Source organism: Procambarus clarkii, chromosome 43 (genome assembly GCF_040958095.1).
Source record: "Procambarus clarkii isolate CNS0578487 chromosome 43, FALCON_Pclarkii_2.0, whole genome shotgun sequence".
Taxonomy (NCBI): Eukaryota; Metazoa; Arthropoda; class Malacostraca; order Decapoda; family Cambaridae; genus Procambarus; species Procambarus clarkii.
The window spans coordinates 9191858-9214974 of NC_091192.1; the positions used below are offsets into that span (position 1 = coordinate 9191858).

Genomic DNA, 23117 nt, shown 5'->3' on the forward strand with positions numbered 1-23117 from the left:
ATAATTCGTTGTTTATTTTTTTTCTCCTTCTCTGTTTAGGGTGTGATGATGAAACTTGGACCAGCTGCAGCCCTTTCTATAACCATTTCATAAAAAAATTTATAAGCAAATTGAACCACTTTTAATTTTACACCGATATGCCCCCTTAACTCGATTCATACAGCTCTTGATAAAAATGAGTTCCCTGTTGGGTTATTTGTGGACCTGCGTAAAGCTTTCGATACTGTCAACCACCAAAACCTTCTTCTTAAATTACATCATTATGGTGTCAGAGGACACTCCCTACAATACCTCAAATCCTACCTTACTGACAGGCTCCAATGTGTTTCTGTGAATAATACAATTTCTCCCACCCTACCCATCAACATTGGTGTTCCCCAGGGCAGCATACTTGGCCCTCTCCTCTTTCTCATCTACATTAATGACCTTCCAAATGCCTCCCAACACCTCAAACCAATTCTATTTGCTGACGACACAACCTTCATTTACTCCAGTCCTGATCCCCTTGCTCTAAATGCCACAGTAAATACTGAGCTAAATAAAGTCCATCTGTGGCTAACTGCCAACAAATTCACCCTTAACATTGACAAAACTTTCTATATTCTGTTTGGCAATAAATCCTCTAATCAAATAAATCTCAAAATAAACAATACCCAAATTTGTAACAAATTAGATGGCAAATTCCTTGGCATTCTCATTGACCACAAGCTGAATTTCCAGGGACACATTCTAAACATATCAAAAAAAGTTTCAAAAACTGTGGGCATTCTTTCTAAGATCAGATATTATGTACCACGCCCTGTCCTGGTGACTCTCTATTACTCCCTTATCTATCCATATCTCAACTATGGTATTTGTGCTTGGGGCTCTACTACCCAAAATCGCTTACGTCCTTTAATTACTCAACACAAAGCTGCTATTAGGACAATATCCAATTCTGGCCCCAGACATCACTCGGTACCCCTACTCAAATCTCTGAATATGTTAGACATTAAGTCACTGCACATTCTCTCATGTGTATTATACATATATAAAACGCTAAACTATAATGCCAATCCTGATCTCAAAAGCTTCATAGAAGGTTGTAACAGAACCCATGAGCACCACACCAGAAATAAATACAGTTTTGATATTCCTAGAGTACGACTTAATCAAGCCAGAAATGCTCTACAAATCAAGGGGCCCAGAATGTGGAATGACCTTCCCAACCATGTTAAAGACTGTACCTCTCTCAACCAGTTTAAGTTAAAAACGAAGCTATACCTAATAAATTCCCTGTAACCTACCTTACCCCTCTATTGTCAACCCATGTATGTTTTTTTTTTTTTTTTTGTTTTTCAAATCAACGCTGTTTGAATGTAATTTTCTGTAATAATTTGTAATTGTATTTGTGCTGCTTTTTCAACAATGTTCCCCCCTCTTTTACCTCTATTTTTATTTGTACTCAACGCATTTTTTTCTTTTTACCCATTAGTTTTAAGCTTTAGTCATTAGTGTTATTCCTGCCCGAAACGCTTTGCGTAATAGTGGCTTTAGGCATTGTATGTACTAGCTCTATCTATAAAGCCAACAAACTTTGTAAAATCTCTTTATGTATGTACCTTTACCTAAATAAAAATTATTATTATTATTATTATTATATGATGAATATCGAACAGTACAATCTCCAGTCAAGAATGTAGTACTCGGCGTAGGCAGTTCTAATCGACCCAAGGCGCTACAGCTTCGACACAGAGCAGACAGCAGACTACGACCGCATCCAGCTACAACGCTCTCTCGCTCCCCGAGTTCAGACACTCGCAATTCCCAATCGAGCCGCCACGCTCTCCCGCATAGAGCTCCACGACTCCGGCCTCACTCAGCTCTCTGCTCTGCTCCAGGCTTCGTTTCAACGTCTACGACACTGCTGTATCCAGGACTACTAAATAAATATGAAACTCATTAAACACTGTGTATCTAATCAACCCAACAACGTAAGATAATCGTACGTTACATTGGTGACCCCAGAGAGTTTCGACGATACCCAGCCACGATGGACTACAACATGGACTCTCACTGGACCTTTACTGCTGCTGCTTGCTGTGGACCGCTGCCACCTGTCACGGAACGCTGCCAACACGCTCGCCACAGCTATGATTTTCACCGCGATCGTCTCTGCCTTTTCATCAACTACAGCTTGCTGCACAGCGAGCATTACTCACTCATCTGACAGTTTCATCAGCAACTACATCATGTGGAATCTATAGCCTGTCCCGCCGACTCTCCGTCGCTGCCAGGGTACTGCTTGTTCTACAGGGACTCCCACGAAAGCTGCTCTTTCGTCAGATTCATCTACATGTTCACTGCATTCTGATACTCTGCCGACTCAAGCACCTTGCGTAGTACAGGACTTACAGCTTGCGTTTCCGACTCTTCGTCGCCTCCAGGACAATTCAGCTCTAGCAGTGATTCCCTCGTTGTCCTAACTACGTGCCTACGTTACCTCCTATTGTCCTGGTGACCGAGTCTATCCGCCCCGGATCTAAATGCTCCACCAGCGACCCAAGGACGCAACAATCATGCACATTCTTCTCTCCTGCTACATCGAGCTTGTCCACACACTGCCTGCATCTTTTGGTACTGGACTACATGTTCCACAGCGACCCAGGGAACAGTAGCCTCGTATTTTTTGTTATATTGCTTTCCTTCCATTCCCTGGCAGGGGGAGTCCTGTAGCGAGTTAATCTTATACTCGCTCCATTATCTCATTACCTTAATAGCATAACTAATTAACACTAATTACAGAAGCTACAATCCTTTCCCCAATTACAGGTAATACTCGTCTCACCTTGTTGGAGGGAGCTGAGGTGTAATCACCATATATGCAAGCGATATGATGAATATCGAACAGTACAATCTCCAGTCAAGAATGTAGTACTCGGCGTAGGCAGTTCTAATCGACCCAAGGCGCTACAGCTTCGATGCACTAAATAATGTTGTGAATAATGAATTAAAAAAAGTCCACTTATGGATGTCAACGAACAAACTAACATTAAACATCGAAAAGACTTACTACATCTTATTTGGAAGCAAATCATCAAATGCAATTCAGCTACAGATAGACAACATTAACATCAGTAATAAAGATGATGGCAAGTTTCTTGGCCTATTCCTAGACAAGAGACTCAACTTCAGCACCCACATTCAACACATAACTAAGAAAGTCTCTAAGACAGTTGGTATACTCTCCAAAATCAGATATTATGTTCCTAACTCTGCTCTCCTCTCACTATATTATGCACTAATTTACCCCTATCTTAATTATGGTATCTGTGCATGGGGGTCTACCACTGCAAACCACCTTAAGCCCATCATCACACAGCAAAAATCTGCTATCAGAATGATAACTAACTCAGCTTTCAGACAACACTCAGCTCCCTTGTTTAAATCCCTAAACTTGCTAAATATTAACTCCCTCCACACATTCTCTTGTGTCAACTACATTTACAAAACCCTGTTCTTAAATGCAAACCATGCTCTGAAACTTTCCCTGGACAGATGTAATAGGACCCATTATCACCACACCAGAAATAAATATCTCTTTGATATCCCCAGGGTCAAACTTAATCTGTGTAAACACTCTATGCAAATTAAGGGACCTAGTTTATGGAACTCACTCCCTAGTGAATTGAAAAACTGTAAAACTTTTGCCTTATTTAAAAGCAAAACCAAAAAGTACCTAACTTCATCTTCTTAGTTTCCTACACTGAGCTTTAAATTTGCTCTGTACCTAGTGTTACCCAATCTCCTAATTTTTATGTAATTTCAAACAACCTTATCATTGTGTTCATTGCTGTCTTCTTTTATGTGCTAGCCATATGCTGTATTGTGACTACCAATTTTTGTCAACTACCATTCAAGCTGTCATTGCAACCAATCTTATATTGTTTCTGCTGTATTATGCCTACCAATTTTTTTTGTCAACTACCATTCAAGCTGTCATTGCAATCAATCTTAGCTACCTATGTGCTTTAATATACTGTACCTACAATTTTCTCTCATCTTTTTTTCATTTCATGTAATCTGTTATCATTTTTTGTCTATAATTTTGCAAGTATTTACCTCCTTAAAATTTTCTTAGATTAAGGACCTGCCCGAAACGCTGCGCGTGCTAGTGGCTTTACAAGACTGTAATTACCATATTTGTATCCTCACATTCCTTATGTACATTCTTGTATATGCATAAATAAATAAATAAATAAATAAATGCAGCAGACAGCAGACTACGACCGCATCGAGCCGACATGTACACTCTCGCTCCCCGAGTTCAGACACTCACAATTCCCAATTGAGCCGCCACGCTCTCCCACGACTCCGGCCTCACTCAGCTCTCTGTTCTGCTCCAGGCTTCGTCTCAACGTCTACGACACTGCTGTATCCAGGACTACTAAATAAATATGAAACTCACTAAACACTGTGTATCTAATCAACCCAACAACGTAACATAACCGTACGTTACAAGTCTTTTTCACTTTAGTCAAGCCATCTCTAACGAAGCATTGATGAATCGCATCTGGGTTTTGATGACGGATTTGACGCAGGCGGTAGAGGAGTTGCTGTTTTTTTCTAGTCAAGCACTCGTTGATGTAGATTCCCTGTCGTTGGGATGCAGCTGTCCGGACAAGATGCGATTTCATGGACTGGGAAGCCAGCTTCAGGCGAATTTTCCGCTGGTTTTGTCCTGATGGATTCTTTTTGCCTTCTCTGTAGGCAGCAATAATGTCTGTTTTGTTTAGAGTGACCTGCAATTCTTTTTTTAAGAGATCCTAAACAATTTCAATACACTTTTCACCTTCGCTTTCCACAGGAATATCTTGGGAGGACACAACTACAGAGTCAAGCAGCTTTTGCTGATCTTGTTCATCCTGGGTGACGGAACGTTGGGCGGATAATGTACTGATAGCTAAGGGTAGGCTATATTTGGCTCGGTTTGGTTAGTTTGGGTTAAGTTGAACTAGGTCAGGTTAGGTTAGGTTAAGTTGAGCTAAATTAGGTTAGGTAGGTTTAAAAAATCCGTTCGCGAATGGTCTAGTGTACGATGTAACTTGTATCCTCATAGTTAGTGGCTCTCAGGTAAATAAAGTTTCCCCATTTTATGCGGGAACTCTGTGTGTATTGGTGGGCTTAGGCATTGTACTGACTTACCCATGAAACAATCTTCTTATATCTTATGTATGTTCTTGTGCTTAACTAAAAAAATACTATTAAAATCATAATCAAAATCAACTAATTTCAAACAAGATATATATTATTTAAACCTTATCCTGGCTTTACACATAATAATGAAAAAATAACTGAACTATTTATTAAAGGGCTAAATTTCAAATTTCAAATAGAAAAGAATAATTGCTAGAGAAGCAAAAGGGAGTCGAACCTGGCGACGTTTTCTGTGAAGCAGTGAGGTGGACGGCGACGGGAAAGATGGACGCGCGGCGGCCCTCTCCGCCCTCTTCTGACTCCCTCTTCTTCAAGAATGTTAGATGCCCTAAATGTTCGGTCTCTTATTTGCTTACAGGTAACTATAGTGGAGGAAGTGTAAGTTCTTCGGTAAGTGTGTGGCTATGGTAAGGTACTTGTAGGGGGCCGTGGCCCCGGCCAGGTGCTTGTGGGGGGGGGGGCGGTGGCCCCGGCCAGGTGCTTGTGGGGGGGGGGCGGTGGCCCCGGCCAGGTGCTTGTGGGGGGGGGGCGGTGGCCCCGGCCAGGTGCTTGTGGGGGGGGGGCGGTGGCCCCGGCCAGGTGCTTGTGGGGGGCGGTGGCTCCGGCCAGGTGCTTGTGGGGGGGTGGCCTCGGCCAGGTGCTTGTGGGGGGGGGGCCCTCGGCCAGGTGCTTGTGGGGGGTGGCCTCGGCCAGGTGCTTGTGGAGGGGGGGAGCAGTGGCAATGGCTAGGTGCTTGGGGGGGTGGTGGCCTCGGCCAGGTGCATGTGGGGGGCGGTGGCCTCGGCCAGGTGCTTGTGGGGGGGGAGCAGTGGCAATGGCTAGGTTCTTGGGGGGTGGTGGCCTCGGCCAGGTGCATGTGGAGGGCGGTGGCCTCGGCCAGGTGCTTGTGGGGGGGGGAGCAGTGGCAATGGCTAGGTGCTTGGGGGGTGGTGGCCTCAGCCAGGTGCATGTGGGGGGCGGTGGCCTCGACCAGGTGCTTGTGGGGGATGGGGCGGTGGCCTCGGGCAGGAGCTTGTGGGGGATGGGGCGGTGGCCTCGTCCAGGTGCTTGTGGGGGATGGGGTGGTGGCCTCGACCAGGTGCTTGTGGGGGGGGGGTGGCCTCGGGCAGGAGCTTGTGGGGGGGTGTCCTCGGCCAGGTGCTTGTGGGGGGGGGCTGGCCTCGGCCAGGTGCATGTGGGGGGCGGTGGCCTCGACCAGGAGCTTGTGGGGGATGGGGCGGTGGCCTCGACCAGGTGCTTGTGGGGGGGGGGGTGGCCTCGGGCAGGAGCTTGTGGGGGGGGGGGTGGCCTCGGCCAGGTGCTTGTGGGGGGGGGGGTGGCCTCGGCCAGGTGCTTGTGGGGGGGGGTGGCCTCGGTTAGGTGCTTGTGGGGGGGGGGGTGGCTTCGGCCAGGTGCTTGTGGGGGAGGCGGTGGCCTCGGGCAGGAGCTGTTGGGGGGGGGGGGGGCGGTGGCCTCGGCCAGGAGCTTGTGGGGGATGGGGCGGTGGCCACGGCCAGGAGCTTGTGGGGGATGGGGCGGTTGCCTCGGCCAGGTGCTTGTGGGCGGTGGCCTCGGGCAGGAGCTTGTGGGGGATGGGGCGGTGGCCTCGACCAGGAGCTTGTGGGGGGTGGGGGTGGTGGCCTCGGGCAGGAGCTTGTGGGGGATGGGGCGGTGGCCTCTCCAGGTGCTTGTGGGGGATGGGGCCGTGGCCTCGACCTGGAGCTTGTGGGGGGTGGGGGGGGTGGGTTCGGGCAGGAGCTTGTGGGGGGGGGGTGGCCTCGGGCAGGAGCTTGTGGGGGTGGGGTGGTGGCCTCGACCAGGAGCTTGTGGGGGGTGGGGCGGTGGCCTCGACCAGGAGATTGTGGGGGGTGGGGGGGTGGTGGCCTCGACCAGGAGCTTGTGGGGGGGTGGCCTCGGGCAGGAGCTTGTGGGGGGGGGGCGATCGCTTCGATCAGGTGCTTGTGGAGGAGGGGGCGCTTGCCTCAGCCAGGAGCTTGTGGGGGGGGGGGGGGGGGGCTGTGGCCTCGGCCAGGTGCTTGGGGGAGGGGGGGGGTGGTGGCCTCTGCTAGGTGCTTGGGGGAGGTGGGGTGGTGGCCATATGGCCCTGGTGCTTGTGGGGGGCAGTGGCTATGGCCGGGTGCTTGTGGGGGGGGGGCAGTGGCTATGGCCAGGTATGTGGGGGGAGGGGGCGATGGCTATGGCCAGTTGCTTGTTGGGGAGGCAGTGGCTATGGACAATTGCTTGTTGGGGGGTGGCAAAGGGGATACTTAAATCCATTAATAAAAAACATGACCTTGAGAAGAAGTATAAGTTAGGAATCATCTCCAAAGAATTTTCAAAGAATTACTCATCATTGCTATCTAAAATAATTAGAAGAACCAAAACTAAATACTATGAAGATAAATTTACCCAAACAAAGGGCAACATTAAGAAAACATAGAGCACAATTTCACAAATATTGGGATCAAAGAAGATTTTAAATAACAAACCAATACTCCTGTCAAATAATGATGGTCTGCTTTCAGCCTCTGATACTGCTTTTGAGTTCAATAGGTTCTTCTCTTCCATTGGGTCATCCTTTGCAAATTATATTCAATCTTCCAGTACTAATATTCAGGACTATCTTACAGGTAACTATTCAAAGTCTCTGTACCTAATGTACTAATTCCACTGATGTTACTGACAAAATCCTTTCCCTTAAAACCAAGTCTGGTGCCCTTGAGGAGATACCAACTCTTATTTACAAAAAAGTCTCCAGATTTTTAGCTTCTGTCATTGCATTGCTCTTCAAGTCACTTGAATTCCAAACCTTTCCAGATATTCTAAAAAAAACGAGAGTAACCCCTGTCCACAAATGTGGTGATCCCACTGATGTTAACAACTTCAGACCTATATCAATTCTGCCAAACTTGTCTAAAATATTTGAAAAACTTATCCACAAGCAGCTTTACTCTTATCTAGCCAAACACAATATACTTAGCTCTTGTCAATATGACTTCAGAACCCAAAAAAGCACTAATTATGCACTTATTTGTATGATAAACTTGATACATGCAGCTCTTGATAAAAATGAGTTCAATATTGGGTTATTTGTGGACCTGCGTAAGGCTTTTGACACTGTCAACCACCAAAACCTTCTTCTTAAATTACAACATTATGGAGTCAGAGGTCACTCCCTGCAGTACCTTAAGTCTTCCCTTACTGACAGGCTCCAATATGTTTCTGTGAATAATTCAATTTCTCCCACCCTACCCATCAACATTGGTGTTCCCCAGGGCAGCATACTTGGCCCTCTCCTCTTTCTCATCTACAGCCAACAAACTCACCCTCAATATTGACAAAACTTTCTATATTTTGTTTGGCAATAATTCCTCAAATCAAATAAATCTCAGGATTAACAATACCCAAATTTGTAACAAAGTAGATGGCAAATTCCTTGGCATTCTCATTGACCCCAAGCTGAATTTCCAGGGACACATTCTAAATATATCCAAAAAAGTTTCAAAGGCTGTTGGCATTCTTTCTAAAATCAGATATTATGTACCTCGCCCTGCCCTGGTGACACACTATTACTCTCTCATCTATCCTTATCTCAACTATGGTATTTGTGCTTGGGGTTCTACTACCAGAATCATTTATGTCCTCTAATTACTCAACATAAAGCTGCTATTAGGACAATATCTAACTCTGGCCCCAGACATCACTCGGTACCCCTACTCAATTCTCTGAATATGTTAGATATTAAGTCACTGCACATCCTCTCATGTGTATTTTATATATATAAAATGCTGAACTGTAATGTCAATCCTGACTTTAAAAGCTTCCTAGAAGGTTGTAACAGATCCCATGAGTATCACACCAGAAACAAATAGTGGGGCCTCGACTTCCGATGGTAATCCGTTCCCAGAGATGGATCGTAAGTCAGTGATTTTTCCCATAAGAAATAAAGGGACTTGAATTAATCCGTTCCCCATCCTCCAAAATATTAACTTACAAATACATTTTATACTGAATACAGTGTTTTTTTCTAACTACAATACAGGACACAAGTTTATCTAACTTTATGGAGGTCTCTTGATGGCATATGGAAGATGGTGATGAGGGGGGGAGGAGGAGAGGTGTTACTGTCTGGAAGGGGAGTCCCCTTCCATTATAACATCAGGCAGTGATGACTTCTCTGGGGTACTCGCTCTCTTACATTTTACCTGCATACCACTAGGACCGGGTTGTGATTCACTGCTTGTTTGTCTCGCTAAAAACCTTTCCAGTCATTTTTGTTTTTCATGTTTTTGTCTGTAGTGAGACATCACAGTGTCATTAAATAGGTTAAGTCAACGGTCTACTGCACCGTGATTTGGGTGAGTCGTTTCAGCAAGTTTGCAATTCTTCCCATGCTGCACACATTTTCTTAATTAATGAGGAAGGGACATTCTGTACTGTCTCCTCCTCCCCCCCTGAAGAAATTTCCTCAGCTCTGTCTTGTTGCTGCTTCTTGTGAAGTTCTTCGGTAGTCAGTTCTTCGCCGTGTTCCTCCACCAGCTCACAACACACAACCCTCAGAACACTATGAATGCCACTTTTTCTAAATTTCTCAAACCATCCCCCTGCTCGCCTTAAACTCTTTCGCATTTGCATCACTCGTTTCAGGGGTTTTCTTTAAAAGGTCTTCGTGCAATTTTCTTGCTTTTTCACAAATGATGGCCTCCGAAACTCTAATCACCCGCTAACTCTTTGCTGTGTATCAAAATTAATAACAACTGTTCAACATCCTCAAGTGTTTGTGTTCTATGTTTCGTGATTATTGATACGCCTTTTGCCACTTTAGCACTCATAATGTCCTTTTTCTTAGCCAATATGGTGGATATCGTTGACCGAGATTTGTTGTACTGCCTAGCTAGTTCAACAACCCGCACACCATCTTCATATTTACGAATGATTTCTTGTTTCTGCTTTATGGTCATCGTTACATGGGTTTTCGTATGTTGAGCCTTACCACTGACTTTCCCATGCGAGAGGAACTTTGGCCCTCTATATCCTCCTACGTTCGGGTTGCAAAGATGTGGGTGTACTTGACCCGAAGACAGACCAAAGTACCAGGGTACCAAAGGGGGGGGGATCTGTCTGAATGAGAACTCTCCTGTAGGGATGAGAATAAGGTGGAAACACAGGATATAGCAAAGATTATTAACGACCAATCACGAGTATGACTGTGGCCACAAGATACCACGTAATCCAAAGTCATCCAATAATCATATAATGCTACATCTGGAAAGCAAACAGTATGAAGCACCATTAAAATTATTCAAGGAATAAGAGATCTGGAAAAATTAAATTTGTAATAAAGCCAAGTACAGTTACCACAACTTTAAGTGAAGGGTCTAGAAGCATTACCTGAGTGAAGCTCCTAGGACAGGGCCCCCAATTATGTGACGGGAAAAGTAGGTGTTCATGCAGTCGCTAGCAGATGGAATGCCAATCACATAAAATAGTAAAAAAAAAAAAGGTAAACTGCAAGTTACCTTCACAGTGAGGTAAACTGTAGGATAAAGCAGAGGGAAAAAACATCTAAAAATACTTTACTTTGATAGAAATTTTACTTTAAACAAATTACAAAATAAATTTATTAAACTTGGCTTTATACAAAGTGCAAATTAAACAAGATAAACAGACAATCAGTTATGTTACGTTAAGGTGCAAAATAAAATATGGTGCAGAATACTGTGAGCTAGGCTGACTAAATCCGGTACCACACAGAGATGTGTTAACAGGTCTATTCAGTTGAGCATGCAGGAGTGATCTAACTCGTATTGGGCTAGCCAGCCCTATTTATACAGAATGACGGCTGGGTAGATGGCGCTGATGGCTTCGGTAATTATTAACCGGCTCTTAAACTGCTTGTTTGGCCGATGGTGTGAGCTCCCAGCGACCCGGGAGCCGGTTGGCCGAGCGGACAGCACGCTGGACTTGTGATCCTGTGGTCCTGGGTTCGATCCCAGGCGCCGGCGAGAAACATTGGGCAGAGTTTCTTTCACCCTATGCCCCTGTTACCTAGCAGTAAAATAGGTACCTGGGTGTTAGTCAGCTGTCACAGGCTGCTTCCTGGGGGTGGAGGCCTGGTCGAGGACCGGGCAGCGGGGACACTAAAAAGCCCCGAAATCATCTCAAGATAACCTCAAGATTACCCAGGTGTAAGATGGGTGGTGGTATTGTCTAGACGTCTGGAAGTAGTAGTAGTAGTAGTTGTTGTTGTTCTTTGCTGCAGTTCTTAATTAAATAAGACATGAATGAGTAGAATAGGTGATAATGGAGCAGGCTGAATCTCTTTCTAGAGACTTTACCGTGACATGGTTCATTCCCCTATTCATGGAATGTACGGTCGACACACTCATTCAGTTGGCTCTGCCGGACATATGGGTACCTAGAGGTGGACCTCTTCGCATCGACGTGGTCGAGGCGTCTTTCACTGTATGTGGTGCCCTTCCCAGACTGCGAGGCTGCTGGGGTTGATGACTTTCAGCTGGATTGGTCGTGTTGGGGGTTACCTGTACCTCTTCCCACTGGTTCGGTTGTTGCTCCGGGTCCTGGCTCGCTTGGAGAGACTTAACAGGGACGAGTAGTCCTGTTGGCTCTTTGGTGGCCGGCCCAGCCCGGGTTTCAGGCGCTTCTTGCTTGATGTCCGAACCTGAGGATCTTCCCGCGGCTCTGCCTTTTTCAGCAGATTGGTCCATTCAGGTACGTGGCTGGTTCGATCTTCTCTGCTTTTCGTGTCTGGTCTTTTTGATGCGGATTTATCACCACTTGTATGGTGACCAGGTGGCTTAGTTGGTGTCCCACCTGCGAGTTTCGTCTCAATGGCAGTATGAAATTTCCTGGCGGTCCTTTTGGCACTTTGTTTCTTCGTAGGTTTTTTCAATTTCTGGTCGGGTTGTTTTGTCCCCTCTCTCTTGGTTGTTGGTTGTTTCAGGACCGTCATCTTATGCCAAGTACTGTTGCCTCATTTAGGCGGCGCTGGAGGAGCCGCTGCAGCTTTCATTTGGGGTGGATGTCACTTCTGCTACATTCCGCAAGCTTTCTTGGGTGTTGTTTCACCTCCGGCCTGCTCATGCGCCGCCCGAGTCTTCCTAGTCGTTGCATCAGGTGCTTTTTTTTCCCTTCTCCTCGGTTTGTGGTGGCCCCATTGGTTCAGGACCGTTTTTCTATGGCTCTTGTTGGCATTGGCCTCTGGGCGTCAGGTCGGAGAGTTTCATGTTCTCCTCTGGGGCAGTGGTTTCTGCTCTTTCGGTCCTGGTGGTCTTTTCTTCGTTTGCAGCCGTCTCCTTTTCTGGCGAAGGAGGCGAAAACTGCTTTCCGAAGGGGTCCTTTTGTTATTGATGCTTGGTTGATTCGGCAGGGGGTGCATCATGTTTTGTGTCTGTTGCTCTTAGCCGTTATTTGCGTACCATGGCCGCTGTGACAGATGACGCGCTTTGGGCTGACCCAATTTTCCTTCTTTCCTATTCCAGGGAGCGGGTCTCCCAGGTTGTCCACAGGATTATTCGGTCCAGCCAGCCTGCAGTCTATCCCCATGTTCACGCCGTTCGTAAGTTCGGCGTTCGGCTGCTGTTTTGGCAATATGTCCTGGCCTATCTTTTGGGCACGAGACTTTTTGAGGTCAAACAGGGTCCTGGCTGCACGTTACCTTGTTAATGTTCCTAGTCCTTCTCAGGCGTGTATAGCCTTGGGTCACAGGTTGCAGCCATTTGTCTCGACTTTGAGTTGAGGAGCGAGTGATGACCGCCTCCCAGATGAGTCCCTTTTCTTCTAAACTTTGGTTAGGTAGCTCCGGGATGCCGAAGGGGCTCTCCACAGAAAACCAGCGTTGAATGTAATGAAATGCCACTTTCTCGATGAGACCCGGAGGTTCCCTGGCATCCCTCCCTCCCTCCCTTCATAAAGGAGGAAATAAGGCAGAGGCAAAAAATTACAGACCGATAGCACTAACATCGCACATCACAAAAATTTTTGAGAGTGCGCTAAGTAGCAAGATCACAAAATACATGGAATCACAGCATCTCCATAACCCCGGACAACATGGTTTCAGAACAGGGCGCTCTTGCCTGTCGCAGTTGCTGGACCACTATGATATGGCATTAGATGCTATGGAAGACAAACAAAACGCTGATGTAATTTACACAGATTTTGCAAAAGCTTTTGATAAATGTGACCATGGTGTTATTGCACATAAAATGCGTTCAAAAGGAATTACCGGAAAAATAGGCAGATGGATCTACAATTTCCTGACCAACAGAACCCAATGTGTAATAGTCAACAAAATAAAATCCAGCCCATCATCTGTGAAGAGCTCAGTCCCCCAGGGTACTGTGGTTGCTCCAGTACTTTTTCTCATCCTCATATCGGACATAGACAAGAACACAACCTATAGCACTGTATCATCCTTTGCAGATGACACTAGGATCTTCATGAGAGTAGGCAGCATAGAGGACACGGCAAACCTCCAGTCAGATGTAGATCAGGTCTTTCTATGGGCTACAGAAAATAATATGGTGTTTAACGAAGATAAGTTCCAGCTCATGCGCTATGGTAAAAATGAAAATTAAAAACGGAAACCACGTACAAAACTCAGGCAAATCATAACATAGAACGAAAAGGCAGTGTAAAGGATCTGGGTGTACTCATGTCGGAAGACCTTACCTTTAAAGAACACAATAAAGTAGCCGTCACAACTGCAAGAAAAATGACAGGTTGGATAACAAGAACTTTTCACACTAGCGATGCTATACCGATGATACTTTTCAAAACGCTTGTGCTCTCTAGAGTGGAGTACTGCTGCACAATGACAGCCCCTTTCAAAGCTGGAGAAATTGCTGACCTGGAGAGCGTGCAGAGATCCTTTACTGCTAGAATCCACTCGGTAAAACATCTAAACTATTGGGACCGACTAAAGAGCCTAAATCTGTATTCTCTTGAGCGCAGGCGGGAGAGATACATAATAATTTACACGTAGAAAATATTAAGAGGGGCTGGTCCCAAACCTGCACACACAAATAACATCACATGAGACAAGAAGACATGGCAGGATGTGCAGAATACCCCCGTTGAAAAGCAGAGGTGCAACAGGTACTCTGAGAGAGAACTCTATCAACATAATGTTTGCTAGTTTGGCTTTTGGTTTGCAATTTTTGACCAGCAGTAGTTCGTTTTGGAATTCCTACCTTTCTGGGTGCCTGACCTGGTAGATGGCAGAGAAACACTGCTTCCAATTACACGGGGGTGTCTTTAGGCCATTGCTCCTCGTGCCTCTCTTGAGGGAGCCAGGTTCTGGCTCTGGTCCCTGGTAGGCTTAGAACTCCTTCGATTGACTGTTGCCATGGTCTAATATATACACATCAGCCCGGTATACCTCCGAGGAGCCTTCGGGTCTCGCCCAGAAAATGGAGTTTCATTACATTCAATGCCGGTTTTTTTTTCACACATCATGCCCGAAACGCTGTGCGTATTAGTGGCTTTAGGCATAGTATGTACTGGCTCTATATAGAAATCCAACATTTTTTTTAACTCATCATGTATGTATGTACTTTTACATGAATAAACATTTATTTAGTTTTTGTACCCTGTGAATAAATTATTATTATTTATTATTATTATTATTATTATTAATATTATTATTAATATTATAAAGTTTTTCTACCTAACTTGTAAATCCTGCTTCAATATTCTTTAAAATTTACTAGTTAGTTGAAATATTGATGAATACATGTATACATTTTGGTAACTTTTTTCCATTAATTGACAGATGGTAAGCATGACGTGTACAGGCACTTGCCGGTGCTCTTAACCTGTGGTCATTCTCTGTGTGAAGGATGTGCTGGAAAATCACCATGTGTCTGTACTATATGCAAAAAGGTAAGTGGTAATGTTATACAGTATTTAAATTATTTATTTTACGGATAGTATTTTTGATCTATGAAGTACAATATAATATAATATTACTTGTGTGTGTAATTACCTAAGTGTAGTTACAGGATGAGAGCTACGCTCGTGGTGTCCCGTCTTCCCAGCACACTGTCATATAACGCTTTGAAACTACTGACGGTCTTGGCCTCTACCACCTTCTCACCTAACTTGTTCCAACCGTCTACCACTCTGTTTGCGAAAGTAAATTTTCTTATATTTCTTCAGCATCTTTTGTTTAGTTAAAATCTATGACCTCTTGTTCTTGAAGTTCCAGGTCTCGGGAAATCTTCCCTATCGATTTTATCAATTCCTGTTACTATTTTGTATGCAGTGATCATATCACCTCTTTTTCTACAGTCTTCTAGTTTTGGCATATTTAATGTCTAACCTCTCCTCGTAGCTCTTGCCCTTCAGTTCTGGGAGCCACTTAGCAGCGGGTCTTTGCACCTTTTCCAGTTGTTGATGTGCCTCTTTAAGATATGGGCACCAGACAACTGCTGCATATTCTAACTTTGGCCTAACAAAAGTCGTGAACAATTTTAGTATATTGCCATCCATGTATTTCAAAGCAATTCTGAAGTTAGAAAGCATGGTATAGGCTCCTCGCACAATATTCTTTATGTGGTCCTCAGGTGATAGTTTTCTATCTAGAACCACCCCTAGATCTACCTTTATCAGAATTCTATAAAGATTTCTCACATAATTTATAGGTTGTATGGGGTCTATGTTCTTCTATTCCACATTCCATAACATAGCATTAATTCACATCAAATTCCATTTGCCATGTGGTGCTCCATATACTTATTTTGTCCAGGTCTTGAAGGGCATGACAATCATCTAAGTTTCTTATCCTTCCTATTATCTTGGCATCATCAGCAAACATGTTCATATAATTCTGTATACCAACTGGTAGTTCATTTATGTAGGCAATGAATATCACCGGTGCAAGAACTGAACCCTGTGGTACTCCACTAGTGACATTTCTCCAGTCCGATACATTGCCTCTGATTACCGCCCTCATTTTTCTATGTCAGAAAATTTTTCATCCATGTTAGAAGCTTACCTGTCACCCCTCCAATATTTTCCAGTTTCCAGAACAACCTCTTATGTGGAACTTTGTCGAAAGCCTTTTTTAGGTCCAGATTGATGCAGTCAACCCAACCATTTCTTTCCCGTAAAATCTCTATGGCTCAATCATAGAAACTGAGTAAATTCGATACACGTGATCTTCCAGATCGAAAACCATACTGTCTGATATATTATTTCTCTCCAGGTGTTCTACACCATTCAGTTTTTATTATTTTTTCCAATATTTTCACTATTACACTTGTCAATAATATAGGTTTATAATTGAGGGGGTCTTCCCTGCTGCCACTTTCGTAGATTGGAACTATGTTAGCCTTTTTCCACACATCAGCTATGACTCCTGTACACAGGGATGCCTGGAAGATCAGGTGAAGTGGAATGCTGAGCTCAGATGCACATTCTCTCAGAACCCATGGTGAAACTCCATCTGGGCCAACTGCTTTGTTCTTACTTAGCTCCTTTAGCATATTTTCCACTTCATCTCTAGACACCTCTATATGCTCTGTTGTTCTCTGGAATTCTTATTGTGTCTGGTTCTCTGAAGATTTCATTTTGTACAAACACACTTTGGAACTTTTCGTTTAATGTTTCACACATTTCTTTTTCATTTTCCGTGAATCTGTTTCCTATATTCAACCTCTGGATATTATCCTTTACCTGCAATTTGTTGTTTATGAATTTGTAGAATAGGCCGTTCTGTTTTACATTTATCCGCTATACCTTTTTCAAAATTTCTTTGCCTCTCTCCTTACTGCTGTGTAGTTGTTTCTCGCATCTTTGTATCGTTGGTATGTTTGGGGGTTTGACCTCTTCCTGTATTGATTCCATTTTTGTGTCTTTTGGGGTCTGACCCTCTTGCAATTCCTGTTGGACCAATCCTATTTTCTGGCCCTGCATCTCTGTTTTGGTATGAATGTTTGTGTGCCTTCATTGTATATTTTGCAAAATTTGGCATACATTTCATTTACTTCCCTGCCTAGCAACAAGTCTGTCCAATTACACTCATTAAAATTTTTTTGAAGTTCCCTAGAGTGACCTCTCTTGAAATCGAGTTTTATTTATTTATTTATTTATTTATTTATATATATATATACAAGAAGGTACATTGGGATTGTGAGGATACATAGTAATTTCATTCTTGTAAAGCCACAAATATGCGCAGTGTTTTAGGCAGGTCCTTAATCTAAGAAAATTTTAAGTAGGTAAATACTAGCAAAATTTATAAAAATGATAAGTTACATAGAAAGAAAAAATAAAAGATGAGAGAAAATTGTAGGGATATTAAAGCACATAGGTAGCTCAGAATGATTGCAATGACTTTGAATGGTAGTTTAACAAAAATTGGTAGGCACAATACAGCATATGGCTAGCACATAAAAGAAGACAGCAATGAACACAATGATAAAGTTGTTTGGATTAAGTTCATAAAGATTGGGAGATTGGGTAACACTAGATACAGAGCAAATTTAAAGCTCAGTGTAGGAAACTACGAAGATGAAATTAGGTACTTTTTGGTTTTGTTTTTGAATGAGGCAAAAGTTTGACAGCTTTTCAATTCACTAGGGAGTGAGTTCCATAGACTAGGCCCCTCAATTTGCATAGTGTGTGTACACAGATTAAGTTTGACCCTGGGGATATCAAAGAGAGATTTATTTCTGGTGTGGTGATAATGGGCCCTATTGCATCTGTCCAGGGAGAGTTTCAGAGCATGGTTTGCATCTAAGAACAAGGTTTTGTAAATGTAGTTGACACAAGAGAATGTGTGGAGGGAGTTAATATTTAGCATGTTAAGGGATTTAAACAAGGGAGCTGAGTGTTGTCTGAAAGCAGAATGTGTTGTTATTCTGATAGCAGATTTTTGCTGGGTGATGATGGGCTTGAGGTGGTTTGCAGTGGTAGACCCCCATGCACAGATACCATAATTAAGATAGGGATAGATTAGTGCATAATATACAGTGGTACCTCGGAATGCGATTGTCCCTGTATGCGAGATTTTCGGAAGGCGAGGTGTATTTACTCCAAAAATTTGTCTCGGAAGGCGATGGTTACTTCGGGAGTCGAGTTTGAACGCGAGTTTGTTGATACGCGTACAGCCGACCTAACGCGTGGTCGTTCGGCGATCGTCGCCCCTCTGCCCCGCTGCCCCTCAGTTCACCATTGTCTCGCGCGCAGTGACTACCCCCACATCAATTCTTGTCGTGAATTTTCAGTGTTTTGTTGGATTTTTGGTGATTTGTCTATACAATTTGTTATTATATATCTCAACATGAGTCCCAAGAAAGCCAGTGGTAAGGATAAAGGCCAGAAAGCTCATGTGAGGATGACAATAGAGGAGAAACAAGAGATCATTCGAAAGCATGAGAACGGTACACGTGTTGTTGATCTTTGTAGGCAGTACAACAAAGCGACATCAACAATATGCACTATACTTAAGAAGAAAAATAAGATTATGAGTGCTAATGTGGCAAAAGGAGTAAGAACATTAACGACACAAAGACCACAAATACTTGAAGAAGTGGAAAAGTTGTTATTAATTTGGATACACGACAAGGAGTTGAGGGGTGATAGTGTTTCGGAGGCCATTATTTCTGAGAAAGCCAGGGTGTTGCACGAAGACCTTCTAAAGAAGACCCCTGCAACGAGTGATGCAGATAAGAAAGAGTTTAAGGTAAGCAGGGGCTGGTTTGAAAAATTTAGAAAGAGAAGTGGTATCCATAGTGTTACAAGGCATGGGGAGGCAGCCAGCTCAGACAAACCAGCCGCTGGACGATTTATTGACGAATTTAAAGAGTTTGCACAGGCTGAGGGATACCTACCGCAACAAGTGTTTAATTGTGACGAAACAGGACTGTTTTGGAAAAGAATGCCTAAGAGGACATACATTACCAAGGAGGAAAAATCCTTGCCTGGACACAAGCCTATGAAAGATAGGTTTACGCTTGTGCTGTGTTCAAATGCGAGTGGCGATTTAAAAATTAAACCCTTGCTAGTGTATCATTCTGAAAATCCAAGGGTTTTCAAACAGTATAATGTGCAGAAAACCCGTTTGTCTGTGATGTGGAAGTCTAATAAAAAAGCATGGGTGACTAGGCTTATTTTTTCGGAGTGGGTGAATGAAGTGCTGTGCCCTGCCATAGAAAAATATCTGCAGGAGAAACAATTGCCACTCAGAGCCGTGCTTCTCCTTGACAATGCTCCTGCTCATCCTCCAGGCTTGGAAGATGATTTGATGCCTCAATACAATAAATTCCTCACAGTTAAATTCCTTCCTCCTAACACCACTCCTCTAATTCAGCCTATGGACCAGAAAATCATAGCGAATTTTAAGAAACTGTATGAAAGGGCACTTTTCCGGAAATGTTTTGAAGTGACTGAAGCCACAAACCTCACCCTCAAAGAGTTCTGGAGAGAGCATTTTAACATTTTTAGTGCTTTAAAACTCGTTGACAAAGCCTGGCAAGAAGTGACTCAAAGAACCCTGATCTCTGGCTGGAGAAAATTGTGACCTGAAGGTGTGAGAGAACTAGACTTTGAGGGGTTTGAGCCTATAAATGATGCGCCTATTGTTGAGGAAATTGTTAGTCTAGGCCAGAAAATGGGCTTGGAATTGGATGGTGATGATGTGGAGGAGTTGGTGGAAGAACACAACGAAGAACTGACCACCGAAGAACTCCTAGCCCTTCAACAGGAACAGCAAGCCAACACAGCAGCGAATGATTCTGCAGTGGAGGAGGAGGTGGTGGCAACAGCACCAGCGAATGTCCCTTCTGCAGTAATTAAGAAGGTGTGTCAGATGTGGGAAGAGATTCAAACAACTATTGAACAGACTCACCCAGACAAAGCTGTAGTAGGCCGTTGTCTTAATCTTTTCAATGACAATGTGATGCCTTACTACAGAGAGAGCTTGCGAAGAAGGGAAAAGCAAGCTTCCATGGACAAATATTTGGTGAAGAAATCGAGCAGTGAGCCTCAACCAGGACCTAGTGGCACTCAGGTTAAACGTCCCAGGGAGAGCACACCAGAAAGGTCCTCACTGCCTGATGTGATTATGGAAGGGGACTCCCCTTCCAAACAGTAACTCCTCTCCTCCTCCCCCCTCCTCACCATCTTCCATACGCCTACAGCACTCGACAGTAAGGTAAGTAATAACTGGAACATAGTTTTGTAGGTTTATTTAGATGAATTAGGTAAATTAGGTATAAAAATTTAGTTTGATGTGGGGTTTTTGGGGTAGTCAGGAACGGATTAATTCATTTCCCTTTATTTCTTATGGGGAAATTAACTTCGGAATGCGAGTTTTTGGAAGGCGAGGCGTCTCCAGGAACGGATTAAACTCGCATTCTGAGGTATGCCTGTAGTGAGATGAGAGCAGAGTTAGGAACATAATATCTTGGAGAGTATACCAACTGTTTTAGAGACTTTCTTAGTTATGTGTTGAATGTGGGTGCTGAAGTTGAGTCTCTTGTCTAGGAATAGGCCAAGAAACTTTCTATCATTTTTATTAATGATAATAATAATAAGAATTTATTTAGGAAAAGTACATACAAAGTTGCAGAGTTACAGTACAAACATTGTTTGATTTAAAGATAGAGGTAGTATATACAATACCTTAAGCCACTAGTACGCATAGCGTTTCAGGCAAGGTAAGGTGGGGAAAAAAAAAACTTAGACTAAAACTTGTTAATGTTGATAATGTCAACATTATCTGTTGTTAATGTTGTCTATCTGTAGCTGAATTGCATTCGATGATTTGTTTCCAAATAAGATGTAGTAGGTCTTTTCTATGTTTAGTGTTTGTTAGTTGTCATCCATAAGTGGACTTTTTTTAATTCATTATTCACAACATTATTTAGTGTACGTGTCTGAATAGATGAGTACGGGTCTGAATAGATGAGGGTAGTATCATCAGCAAACAATATAGGTTTAAGTTTTATCAACTGTTTCAATGTTTCAATTTTCTTCTAGATGATATCTTAAAAGCATATGTAATGTCTAACAGGACGTGATCACTCTTTCCCAAGGAAGGAAGGAAGGTACTGAATGTCAAATATCTCTTCTTGTTTCCTGGTGAATATTAGATCCAGTACTGACGGAACATCCCTTTCCCACATTCTTGTGGCCTATTTGACGTGTTGATACATGAATATCTTGTATTCAACATTCCACCTTGTGTGTTTATATAATTACCTAAGTGTAGTTACAGGATGAGAGCTACACTCGTGGTGTCCCGTCTTCCCAGCACTATTTGTAATATAACGCTTTGAAACTACTGACGGTTTTGGCCTCCACCACCTTCTTATTTAACTTGTTCCAACCGTCTACCACTCTGTTTGCGAAAGTGAATTTTCTTATATTTCTTTAGCATCTTTGTTTAGTTAGTTTAAATCTATGACCTCTTGTTTTTGAAGTTCCAGGTTTCGGGAAGTCTTCCCTATCGACTTTATCAATTCCTGTTACTATTTTGTATGTAGTGATCATATCACCCCTTTTTCTTCTGTCTTCTAGTTTTGGCATATTTAATGCCTCTAACCTCTCCTCGTAACTCTTGTCCTTCAGTTCTGGGAGCCACTTAGTAGCATGTCTTTGCACCTTTTCCAGTTTGATGATGTGCTTCTTAAGATAAGTGTGTATTCACCTAGTTGTGCTTGCGGGGGTTGAACTCTGCTCTTTCGGCCCGCTTCTCAACTTTCAATCAACTGTTACTAACTACTATTTTTTTTTTCTCCTCCACAACTCATACACACACACACGAGCGTAGCTCTCATCCTGTAACTACACTTAGGTAATTACACAATCCAGGAAGCAGCCCATGACAGCTGACTAACTCCCAGGTACCTATTTACTGCTAGGTAACAGGGGCATCAGGATGAAAGACACTCTGCCCATCGTTTATCGCTGGTGTCGGGAATCGAACCCGGGCCACAGGATCACGTGGGTCCAGCGTGCTATCCACACAGCCACCAGTGCCCGGTGTGTGTGTAATTCCCCATGTGCAGTTACAGGAGAACTACTCATGGTATCCCTTCATCCCAATAATCATTGCCATGTTAGTGCATTGAAAATAATTACAATTTTTTGCATTCCTCACCTCTTCAAGTGTTCCAACCAGATAAGTTTGTTTGCGAAAGATAATTTTGTATTTTCTCTGTCCTCGGGCCACTAGGGGTCGAAATGGAATTAACACCCACAGGCGCAACAAAAAAAAAAAAAAAAAATTTTTTTTTCTCTTTAACCCTTAAACTGCGCAACGCGCCTGCAGGCTCACATCTGGTTTGTATAATGCACCTCCGGGTATTTGTATTTTTCACGTTCCATTCAAAACTCCCGCGGCTACATGGGGTTCACATCAGCTTCCTCAGGGCTCTTGTAAACAGACTCCATCTTTAAAAAAAATCGTGGTCCACATTCCCGGGTGTGGGAGCCTCAGTAGTGTGTGAGCAACCACGGCTGGCGCTCGCAGCATGAGCGCACAGCACTGCTGTTCAGTGTGTGACCACAGCATCGCCTAATAATGTCAAAATATATATATAACTTGTATTATTTAGCTATGATAGTGTTATAGAAGAGCCTGAGTGTGATAATGACTGGGTACAATGTTCAAATATCAGTGATTCAATGCTGTTCACGATGTTCACAGCGCTAGCCACAGCACCACAGCATTATTTCGTCCATCTAGGAATCTTCAAATGATTTCTTAGGTTCCTTTTCAAAATAAACGTGTGGTCAATTATTCATTTACAGGAATTAGTGACCAGGATTGTGATAATAGCAGGAATGTGGTTATAATTAGCATTGTGCGTAGTATTGTGGAAGGAGGAATTTTGGTGAGGGAGGGAGGGCGAGAATTGAGGTATCCTCATTGTGAGTGAGTGGCAACCACTCTTGTTTTGCTCACCATACTA

General features: G+C 43.6%; 1 protein-coding gene across 1 annotated transcript in view; it reads left to right on the forward strand.

Moving 5' to 3' along the window:
• Positions 1–5412: 5412 nt before the first annotated feature.
• Positions 5413–23117, forward strand: part of LOC123755724 (RING finger protein 17) — a 928112-nt gene continuing 910407 nt past the window's right edge. The window contains exons 1-2 of the mRNA XM_045738465.2: positions 5413–5554; positions 14969–15078. Coding sequence (XP_045594421.2) covers positions 5461–5554; positions 14969–15078 — 204 coding nt within the window. The 5' untranslated portion in view covers positions 5413–5460. The remainder of the gene's footprint in view (positions 5555–14968; positions 15079–23117) is intronic.